Source organism: Mustela nigripes, chromosome 4 (assembly GCF_022355385.1).
Source record: "Mustela nigripes isolate SB6536 chromosome 4, MUSNIG.SB6536, whole genome shotgun sequence".
Lineage (NCBI taxonomy): Eukaryota > Metazoa > Chordata > Mammalia > Carnivora > Mustelidae > Mustela > Mustela nigripes.
In genome coordinates, this window is record NC_081560.1 from 186,367,952 (window position 1) to 186,379,783 (window position 11,832).

At 42.0% G+C, this 11,832-nt stretch overlaps 1 protein-coding gene across 3 annotated transcripts in view; it reads right to left on the minus strand.

Annotated features, from left to right (window-relative positions):
* The window catches only part of ADAM12 (ADAM metallopeptidase domain 12), a 335,028-nt gene extending 323,666 nt beyond the window's left edge, over window positions 1–11,362 (minus strand). The window contains exon 1 of one of the 3 annotated variants that reach the window (XM_059398802.1): window positions 10,836–11,362. In XM_059398802.1, coding sequence (XP_059254785.1) covers window positions 10,836–10,923 — 88 coding nt within the window. In that variant the 5' untranslated portion in view covers window positions 10,924–11,362. The remainder of the gene's footprint in view (window positions 1–10,835) is intronic. The other 2 variants (XM_059398803.1, XM_059398804.1) reach the window with 2 other exon arrangements.
* Window positions 11,363–11,832: the final 470 nt, after the last annotated feature.

The following is an 11,832-nucleotide window of genomic DNA, read 5'->3' on the forward strand; positions in this document are numbered from 1 at the left end:
TGTTTCAAAATGATAGAATAAAATACTATATAACAACAGTCAGTTAGAGAAGAGATGAAAGGCATTAAGCACTCTTAGCCTGTAGTACAGTTTGAGAGGAGGCCAGAGTTACTGACCACCTTTATACTTTGGTGCCTGAGGTGCAAATGCTAAAAATTTAGCAATACTACTAAAACTGTGGAAATGCAATATATAACCTCCAAATTAACAGAATTGGACAGAAGTAGGTGTAAATAATCCTTCAGTAATATAATAGGAAACAGAAAATTAAAAGTATCTAAAAATATCAATAATAAGTAGCGTTCAAAATTTTCAAAAGTCACAATAAATTTAAGTGGGTAAAATTAGTTGGTTAATAGGCAGCAATTACAAAGTTTTAAAAATCCAGGAGTATTTTCTTTATGATGGACACTTGTAAAATATAAGATGAAAAATTTTTAAGTAAAGAGATAGGAATAAATACACCAGAAAAACTCTAGCCAAAAGAAAATGGATATAATAATTTGGAGTACATAATGTGGTATATAGCAAATTATCTTAGACAAATCTAAGGTTGTACATGTTGAATGGATGCAACCAACTAATCTCAAAATGAATAATGCAAAAACTGACAGAATTACAAGGAGAAATGGAAAACCCATGACTCCATTAGATTCTTAAAACCTCTCTTAGAAGCAGAAATACTGAACAAAAACTATTTGTCATAATATGATGTGACATCAGCTAATAAGCTAACCTAATTTACATATCTAGAACCCTATACCCAATACATTAAATACATTATTTTCAAACACATACGTAATTTTTACAAAAATTAACCATACATGAGCTCATAAAGAAAACCTTAAATGGATGAGAGTAAATAGGACACAGATGACTTTTTCTGACATAAGCGCAATAAAATCAGATACCAATAGCAAAGAAACTACCCTTCCTCCAGCATTTGAAAGGCAAAACACACACAGACCAATCAAAAGATATATCTAAATAACTTAGTAATAAAAAACAGACACAAGGCACCTGGATAGTTCAGATGGTTAAGCATCTGCCTTTGGCTGAGGTCATGATCCCAGGGTCCTGGGATCTAGCCCCATGTCAGGCCCCCTGCTCAGCAGAGAGTCTGCTTCTCCCTTTGCTTCTCCTCTCACCCCCTGCTCATGTTTGCATGAGCTCTCACTCCAAATGAATAAATAAAATCTTCAAAAAAAAAAAAAAAGACACAAAAACAAAACCCCATAATACAAATTACAGACTATTTGGGATGGAATGATAACACAAAACTGGAAGCAAAATGTGTGCAACAGTGAAAGGAGTAATCAGAGAGGGTGCTTTCACCCTTTGTGACTATAACATTAGAGGATGCCTGAAGATGGAAGAGCTAAGCTTGTAATAGAAGTAAGAAACAGGACAGTATAAACTCCAAGAAAGTAGAAGAAAAGGACAAGGATTTCATGAAATGGAAAACAAAACAAAAGAGATCTACGAAAGAAGAAGTCAACTCAAATTTCTCATGAAAAAGCACCACACCCTGGTATGAAGTGCCAGAATCTATTAAACAAAAAATCACCTCATATACCTACAGCTGTCCTAGGAATCAAAAAAGAAGCAGCACCCTAGCTCCCTTTCTGAGGCTAACAGTAAAGCTCTGAAATGAAAATAAAACAGACATTTAGAGAAAGGAAAATTAGAGTCTAAAGTTGGTCATGAGCATTGCCCTAGAGTGGCTAAAGTATCAATAAAATCAATAAGTGGAATTCAACATTATATTTTAAAAATGCACCCAAATCACAGAGGATTTATCCTAGCCATTCAAGGATGGTTTAACAATATAAAATCTATTAACACAATACATTACACTAATAACAGAAGAAAGAGGGGGAAAACAACAACACATGAAAAAGTGTTCTATCCAAAAATGTTTAGGAAAAGCTTAAAAAAAAATTAAACAACCATATATATATGTTAAAAAGAAAACAGTTTAGTAAACCAGCAATACAGGGAAATGTTCTTAACATGATAAAACATATCTAACAAAATTTTACAATGACCACCATAATTGTGAAAAGCTAGTTATTCTCACTGAAGTTGAGGAAAAAAACCCAGGGATACTTCAGTCACCATTTTTGTTTATCACTGTAATGAAGGGGCTAACCAATGAAAGAAGAAAAATAAGAGGGATAGAATGAATAAGAACTGTAAAGAAAAAAAAAACAGAACTTACTATTATTTTCTGGTGGTAATTCTTTTAGAATTTCTATGAAACCAATTTACAAACTATCAGAATAAAAATCAAGCAAATTTACTGAAATCAAAAACAAAGCACAAAAATCAGTAATATTTATTTACACTGAACAGAAAACATCTATGACAACCTTTTTAAAAAAAGACATAATTCCACAAGTAAAACAAAAATAGCCATAAGCTCGTATTTGTAGAAGCTGAGAAATAGACACATACAAATACATTTGTATGTGTTTTAAATTTTCCATACTAAAAAGTGAAAACCTAAAAATAAAAACAATGATAACATTCAGAATAACAAATCTATTAGGTATCTAGGGTACCTCAAAATATATCTTACAGAGATGTGCAGGAGCTTAAAGAAGAAAATGATTTAAAATTTACTGAATAACATTAAAAAACAATGAATAAGGAAGTGACCAGGGATGCCTGGGTGGCTCAGTTGGTTAAGCATCAGCCTTTGGCTCAGGTCACAATTCCAGGGTCCTCGGGATCAAGTCCTGCATTAGGCTCCTTGCTCAGGGAGCCTGCTTCTCCCTCTGGCTGCTACTCCCCCTGCTTGTGTTCATGTGCTCTTTCTTTCTCTGACAAATAAATAAATAAAAATATTAAAAAAAAAAAACTGCCCATATTCATAAAGCAAAGCTTCGATGTCGTGAGTTAGTCAATTCTCCCTCAAATTAATCTGTAAGTCCCCAGAGGGTATCTTGCAGAAATTATCAAGATTATTCTAAAGTTCATATAAAATATTAATGTTTCAAGAATAGTCCAGAGAACTATCAAGTAGAGTTGGAAGAGTAAGAGGGGAAATTAATGTTCTTTGAGCATTTAGCACGAGCTGTCCAATACTTTCCATGCATTATCTCATTTACTCCTCCTTGCACTCCTGTGGGGGCAGATACTTTATTGTCACCATTTCAAAGAAGGAAAAACTGGGGGAAAAAACTTGTACGATTTGTGCAAGGTTTAGAATGATCAATCTTCATGGTTTGCCCAGTACCAAGGGTTTCCTGCAACATGGGATTCAATGTGCTAAAACTGGGAAATTCCTGACAACATAGGATATTGACCACCTTCTCAAGGTCACATGTCTGTTAACTGGATGGCAGAACTGATATGTAAACACTCACAAGCTGACCTCAGTGTCTGCCCTCTACACCACCATGTGCCAACCAATCTAAATACGTAGGACTGATTACAAAGTTTATGGGAGCCTGAACACAGGAGGATGCTGGAAATAGGATAAATAAATGTTCAACAGAACAAGGAACCCAGAAGCATATCTGTCTATACTTGGTATTTATCAGAAAGGAGAAAGGAGTCAATAAATTTTAACCCAGATGATTAGTTATCCTACCAATATGTGAAAAAAATAGATGCTGACTTCATATGACAAATAAAAAAATAAAGTCTAGTCATACTAAAAGTGAACACTGAAAAGTTAAAATTTAAAATAAATAATTCTTCTTCTCCTCTTTATCCTTCTCCTTCCTCTTCTTTTAAGTAGGCTCCATACCCAGCATGGAACCCAATGTGGGGCATGAACTCCCAACTCTGAGACTGAGACCTGAGCTGAAATCAAGAGTCTGGCACTTAACTGATTGAGCCACTCAGGTGCCCCTAGAAGAAATTATTTTAAAATCTCTGTTGGAGCTTAGGAAAGAGAAAAATGTTCAACCAGACCTAGAAAAGTGAGCAAATGATAAGACTAAATAACTCAAAGAAGAAACACAGAAAACAATATGGACACACAAAAGGAGTCAGAGTCTCTAGCAATCAGGATATTGACAATAAAAGTAATGAAATAGTTCACATCCAGCTTGTCAACATTTAAAAGTCTGAAATTGCCAGGTATTTGCAGAAAGGTAACAAGAACTTTCTAACAAGGAGGCATGTCAATTGGTACAACCAATTTAGAAAATAATGGAGCAAAACACGTAAAAATGGAAAATTGCACATATTGCCCAATTCATTTGTAATAGATTCCCTAGAACTCGCGCCTGTATTAAGGAGACAAGTGGAAGTATCCCTGCTCCACTGCAGTATCAGAAGTTGGAGAAAACAGATTTATCAATAGGAATGCGCAATGTATGGCTCATTCAATTAAAAGGAATGAAGAAAGCACATGTATGAACATGAACAAGACTTTAAAAATACTGATTTAAAAACAAAGTTGCAGAAGGCAATTGTATACAGTAGGGTACCGTTCGCATAATATTTAAATACAAAAAATACTGAATATTGATTAGAGATAGGTAGCAGATGAGACTGCCCAATTTTTTAGGCACTCATCTAGAAGCTAAGCTCTGAATATAGACTTGGGAGGACATAAAATTTTAAAAGATAAAAAATGTCAATATGATGCTGAGTTATTCAGGTTCTCCATCCTATCTGTCAGTTGGAGGCAAGGTATATTGGGCATTAACACACAAGGATGCAGAAGGAAAAATGAGCTGGAAGAAGTACGAAGACTGAAATGGCAGCCCGTCAGACAGCATGAATTTCAATGGGCACATTTCAATTGGCAAAGCCTATTTGAACTGCACTGCCATTCTGCTTAAAACTAAGCTCAATTATAATCTCATTGCTCTCGATGTTATAAATTATGGCAAAGACAGAGTGCAGAGCACATGGACTACAAAATGTTCCCCGAGGCTAGGTTAAGACCTAGTCTCCATCATGAGACAGCCCCAACACTGCCCTACATTGGCAACTTAGCAGATACTCACCATCTGCCACCATGGTTTCCTCCTCTGTAGATCGAGGATAATAGCACGACCTGCTGCAAGACACTCATGAGATGGTGGGAGCAAAGAGCTTAGAACTGCCCCTGGCACCAACGCACGCAGTAAATGCCTTTTTAAGTAAGTCTGTGCCGGTATAAACACTTTGGGTTTAATAAAATACTAAACAGACACATAAAGAAAGAGCTACTTGAAATGCATAGAAACTATTTCTTGAAACATTCTGTCTAGATCATATCAACTTCACTTTCTCAATCCCAGGGAGTTGATAATTAAAGAATTGTACATACCACAGAGTTGTTTAATACAGATCTCAGTGGGTACACAGCCAAAGGGCTACAGTGCTGGCCATTTGGTATACAAGAAACATCTGAAAATGTTTCTCACACCTGTCTTTATAAATCATAGATACCACAGGAACAGTTCGGCTTAAAACGGCTCTTGGAACACAAAACAAAACAAAACAAAAAATTTTTTTTTCAATTGTAGTGAGTTCATTAAGGCGTCATCCATACCAGGAAGAAAGATGGTTAGCATCTTTACATGATGCAGCTGTATTGCTTTAAAAAAAATTCTTCACAGTTTCCACAGCTCCAACATCTATCTAATTAGGTATATATTGACTTCTGGCATTTGTAGATTTTAAAAGAAAGTTTTAAAACATTTAAAAATTGATGTAATTTTTGTTTCCACAAGGAAGGAACAGAAAGAGCCAAATGAGAAAGAAAGCAAGCATGTCTCTATGTAGGGAGTGGTAAGCCCAGAAGCACAGGCTGACTTCTTAACAGACATGGCAGACCCACAGGTGTTTACCTGCCCTCCCTCTTGAAACCCCACAACAGGAATAATAACAATAATTTTTAAAACAATACATTGGAGAGAGGATAACAGGTAAGGGAGAACAACAAAGCTTTCCAAGATAAAGGAGGATAGATGAGTGGTTCCTTACTTAGTGGAGAAGAAAGGGCTGGAACCCTGCTGCTTGGAGAGGAGGGAAGCTATCGAGAAGGGGAGATAGATGAGCAGAATATGAAAGTGCTTGGGAACAGGAGACATGAACACCTCTGACTGCTAATATAGGCTGAGCTGAAATATCATCCAAGAAGTTAGGAGCCCTAGATCCCTTGCAAAGACACCATGGTGAGGCGATGACCCCTCCCTCTCTGACAGATGAGATGTATTTTCTGGAGACACTGAAGCAGAGAAGTTCCATGCTCAAGGACCTCAGGCTTAGCTGAGGGAGGGAGGAAAAGCAAGGTGCCAAATTAAAAACAAAAGGATGAATTAAAACAAAACAAACAAACAAGAAAAAGCAAAGCACACTTCAGAATGAGACATCCACTATAACCCTTTTCCCCTCTGCTCAGCTCACAGACCATCTAGTCAGGCTTCAATCTCCTCAGCAAGAGGATGCACAGTTCTCCTCTGGGAAAAATGGAGCAGCCTAAGAAAGAGGATACGGTCAGTGATTATGAAGGTCCCCGCAACAGAGCGGTGCTTTGGAAGCACACAGACCTTTCAATCGGCCTCTTAGTGTCTCATTATTAAACATAAACAACCAAAATTCAGAGATTATAACAAATGGGAGTAGGGAAGAATCTCAGGGCTAATGATGACCATGAAGTGAACAAAAAATGCTCAAAAAATAATTAAAATACTCTAAGAGTTCATCAGTATCTTATATTTTTTACACACAAAAAATAAAAACAACAGAACAGTACAAAAAAAAAAAAAAAGAAAAGAAAGGGAACATTCGTAGAACAGAAAACATCTGGAAGTTAACTGTCTGGTAGAAATGAATAACTCAATAGCAAGGTTGGAAAATGAAACTAAACTCTCAGAAAATAGAACAAAAATGCAGAGATGAAAAATAAATAAGGAGGTTAGAGAATATCTCCAGGAGAGTGGGACAGACATTCAGCTGATAGCAGTTTCATAGAAAGCATGACAAAAAAACCAGGAAGGAAGAAATAACGGAAGAAATACTACAAGAAAATGGACTAGAATTCCACAGCATGAATTTTCAAACCGAAAGGGCCATAGAGTTCCCACCATGATAACTGATAAGAACTTAAAGTGAATCATCATGACACGTAAAAATACTAGGAGTAAAAATATGATAATAGCTTCCATGGGGGAAAAAATAGTCTACATTGAAAGGACTGACAGAGTGCTATCGAGTTCTCAAGCAGCAAGGGGCACACAGATAGTAAGGGAATATCTTATCAAACCCTGAGGAAATGGGACTTCTGCCTTGGGATTTTATACCTAAACAAACTAGCAGTCAAGCGTGGAACATATACCCAGATTTTTACGCAATGTCTGGCAGGCACACATTCTGACCTTCCTTACAGAATCTGTTTTGTTTAAAATACCAATGTGCACAGCTAAAAATATGTACTTTTCTATTTTCCCATGCAGTTAGCAGTGGTCCCGTGTCTCAGGCTGATTAACAGAAAATCTGCTACAAAGGTTTCTGGAAGTAATCATATTTTCCTCTTAAAAGAGATTTGGCTGTCTCTGCTCTTCACCTCTTCTGCCTTATTATGCCTAGAATTCAGGTACAAAGCTAAAAGGTAGAGCATATGTCATGACACCAGGGGCCAGAAACATAAAGGCAAAAGCCAACATGTAAAGATACCAGTTACAAACAAAAGTAAAATCCTGGGTCCCTGATGGTCTCATGGACCCACTACACCAGCTACTACATGGCTTATTTCACAACTGCAGGTCGTATAAAGATAAAAAAAAAAAAAAAAAAATCTGATGGTCTCATGGACCCACTACACCAGCTACTACATGGCTTATTTCACAACTGCAGGTTGTATAAAGATAAAGAAAAAAAAAAATCTGTAGTCAGGTTTTCTGTTATTTGCTGCTGAATATTCCTAGCAAGTTATCAAGTGGTTTTACCTCCCATGCACCCTTCCTCAGGAAGTTACTAGAAATGTGCTCCACAAAAATAAGGAACTAAAGTAAGAAAGAGAAAGTTACAGTGCTCAGAAAACAGGTGATCCCAGAGAGGAAGGATACAAAATGAATTGCAAGTATCTTAGTAATAAGGGTAGTCTTGAGACCACAGCTGTTACTGTATCCTAAAAAGTAAGTAGTTTATATTGGAACAAAAGGATAACACGCTCCAGGAGAGAGAACACTAAATATTAATAAATAATGGATAGATTACCTGATGTGTTTGATCATGTTGAAAGGAATTTAATAGTTCTCCCAGATAGTCTGGAAGGTAGAGATTGGTACACAGGAAATAAAGGGGGGGGGGGGGGCTTAAAAAAAAAAAGCAATTATTAACTCTAGGAAAAACAAAAAGTTGCAAGAGGTATGAAATGGAATCATAGAACACTGTGTGGCTCGACTGTGAACAATATTTGCAAAGTCTTTATAGTATAAACATTGAATTGTTTTTTAGAAATTATGGCACCACTATACTGGAAAGTTGGAGAGAAGAGAGGCCAGTGTGGCTGAAGTAGAATGAGCAAGTGGGGGAATGGTAAGAAAGGAGATCATAGAAGAAAACAGGGATGAAGTTATCTAGAAGTTTGAATTTTCTTTCCTAAGAGCCATAGAAAGCCACTGGAGAGTTTTAAACAGGAAACCAGCATGATCCAACTCATGATTGAAAATGATGACTTTGGCTGTAGTATTGGGAAGAATACAGTGTGCAGGAGGAGGGGGGAGAGCCAGTGGGCTGGTTAGGAGGCTACTCTAGCAGGGATATCAAGCTTCTAGGGAAGAGAGAAAAATAAATTTAAAAGGAGGGCTAGGTTGGAGAAGGCATACTTCAAAATGGTGGGAAGAGGGCAGATGGGAATACATCTTGGAGGTTGGTGGTGTTTAGAGAGAAAGGGATGACTTTCTATGTTAGCATGAGACATCTGGAGAGACAGAGGGTGTTATTACTGAGTTGGGAAGACTGGAGGAGGAAGGATTGAAGAGTAGAGGGGTTGGTGTCTAGGGTGCTGTTTTGGACCTGTTAGGTACCAAGTAGGCAACCACTTTGGGTCAGAGGGGTAAAACACAGGGAGAAAACCCCAGGATATACTCTGCCTTCAACAAGTTTAATTCCTCCTTTTCTCTTGCCAACACAAAGACACGTTTTATCATACGCTTGGGTTTTTAAGCAACTTCAATGCTATGATTTGGGGCACTGATTGATTTAAGAATTGATACTGAGAATCCAAAGATAAGCAGTGAATGCTGGGATATCACAACCTATCCCCATACAAAATGTTTAGGTCTAACTGGTTTTCTGTTGGAGCCAGATCTACCCCTAGGAAAATCTCTCTCCACCAAAAGTCCCCTACTCCAAGAATAATTTCCATTAACTTGATTTACTAAACGTTTTCTTATAAAACAAAGAATTAATATTCTCCATGCTCAAGGGACTTCTATGGTATAGAGCATATACCAAGTTAAGGACCACCACAGGCACACTTTGAGATTGTTTGAGTTTTTAAAAGTTCCTTCTCAATAAACATTCAAAAAGACCAATTTGTACAAAAGTCTTTCAAAAGCACTTTTGACTACTATTTTTTTTTTTTTTTTTTTTTTTTACTACTATCAACGCAGGTCTTTCAACAGTCAGCAGTATTCTTTCTTGGCTTCCCCATTGTTTTTCACTGCTTTGTGCGATGCTTTAATTTAATCATTAATTCCCCAATTGGTCTTCATTGTTGTGTGGATTTTAACAAGAGCTGGGTTTTAGCCACATTACAGTAGACGTGGTGGGGGTGGAGGGTAGCAGTGGCAATTGCAAAATAAAACGTACCATAAAGTGGTAACGGCTCATGATTGAGGCCAGTTGTTGAAAAATAAATGCCTGTTACAGAGAACCATAGAAATTTAGAGTTGGAGGCCAAGGCAAGCCATTCATTGGTAGGCTGACAGCGCCTCTAGCGGCAGAAAGACCGCGTTGACGGCGTCCTGGGGAAGCTTCTGAATTTTTAAAAAGGCACCTGCTGGGTGAGTCCTCATTATGCAAAAAACAAAAGCTCCACAGGTGCCCAATTTGAAGGGGATACGACTTGAGGAAATCTAGATCCATAAAACAGCTATAATACCTACATTTCAGTTTAACTTTGAAATGAGTTGTCACTTTACACAGGTTGATTTAAGGATTATTTATAGCCGAGAAACGACGAAGTGGCGGGAGGCGGAAAAATTCTGCTCAAGCTTGGCCGCCACACACAACGAGGGAGCGATCCGGAATAGAAAGAAGAAAAAAAAAAAGAAAGTGGGGAAGAAAACTAAAGAAGTAGGTGAAGAGTCCATTTTTTCAAAAAATGGAGACCGCTGGGGAACGCAGCAGGCGCACCTGTGCAGGAGCGGACCGCTCACCTGTGTGGTTACGGGGTCTCCTTCAAGTCCGTGGGGGAGGCGCGGTGGGAAGGAAACTTCCTGCAGGGCTGCCCCAGGACTGGGAAGTGGGGAGTGGATTCGCTAAGGAGGGTGTCAGGAAGAGGACCCGACGCACACTTGTAACTGTCAAGGCTTGGACACCGTGGAGAAGGACACCCGAGAGGGGAGGGGACCCGAGGCTGTGCCGTCCGGGCTACGCGCCGGCGTCTTGCGGGCCCCGGGCCAAGCGTTTCCTCCTCTCCTCCCCCCCACCACCCCCCGGGAATTAGCACCTTAGGGAGGAGGGGCTCCCCCAGATCGTCCCCGCGCGCCGCCCCGCCCCGCCGCTCGCCGTCCCCCCGCACGAGGGGGGGACGAGGTGCCTGCGGCGCGAGGTGCCCCCGGGGGACGACCCCCAGCCCGCGGACGGCCCCGGGCTGCGGGCGGGAGAGGAGGGCCAGGGTCCGGCGGGGGAGCTGCCGGGGCTCGGCGACTTACCTCGGGCCGCGGGGGGCGACAGCAGAGCCCCGGCCAGGGCGAGCAGGAGGGCGCGGGCGGGGGGCGCGGGCGGGGGACGCGCTGCCATGGTCGCCGGCCTTCGGTGCAGCAGCTCTCGGGGCCGGGCGGCGAGCGCTGCACCATCCCACGCGGGCGCCGAGCGGGGGCCGGGCGGCGCGACCCGGGGGACTTCCTGCCGCGGGGACTCAGCCCCGGAGCCCTCGCGCAGCGCCCGCGCCTCCGAGGAGCGAGTCTAGGCTTTCATTTTTTTTTTGAAAAAGTTTCCCCCCGGTGTGTGCGTGTGCGCGCGCGCGCGCGGCGCTGGCACGAGCCAGCCTTGACCGTTGCAGTACAGGAGCGAACTGTCCGAGCTGGCCCGGGGACGAGGGAGAGCGTTCGGGAGAGAGGGCAGGCCTGTGAACTGGATCCACGGCCAGCAGTCGCCCTTCTCATTACCACGGAACAAATTATCGTCTCCCCCGCACCCCCGCCCGCCGGCGGCGTCCCGCGGGTCCTAGAGACCGCTCGGGGGGCCCCCGCCAGGGTCCCGCCCAGAGCCGGCGCTCGCCCACTCCCGGGGGTGGTGGGGTGAGGAGGGTAGGGGTGAGGGGGGCGGCTCGGTGTCGGGCGCCTCGCCGGCCGCGCGCCCCGGCGGCACAGACGTGGCTCGGTGGCGGCGCGGGCGCCCGGAGCGCATACATCCCCGCCCCGGGATGATGTGGCCGCGGGGCCCCGGGCGTCCGGCTGCCAAGAGCACACGCGGCTGCACGGTCCAGCTTTCCAGGCTGGGGCTGGAAATGATGACTCGGCTGCTCGCTCCCCGGCTCGCCGGGAGCCCGCGCAACGCGGGTAGCAGGTCTGAAAGGCGGTCGGGCGCCCGGGCGCGCGTCCCCGGGCCTGTGCCCTCCGCCGCCACAAGGACACCTCGGGCCTCAGAGGGAAGCCTGGACTCGCAGGCACGCGACGACGTCTGGGCAGGACGTGTTTGATGTGCTGC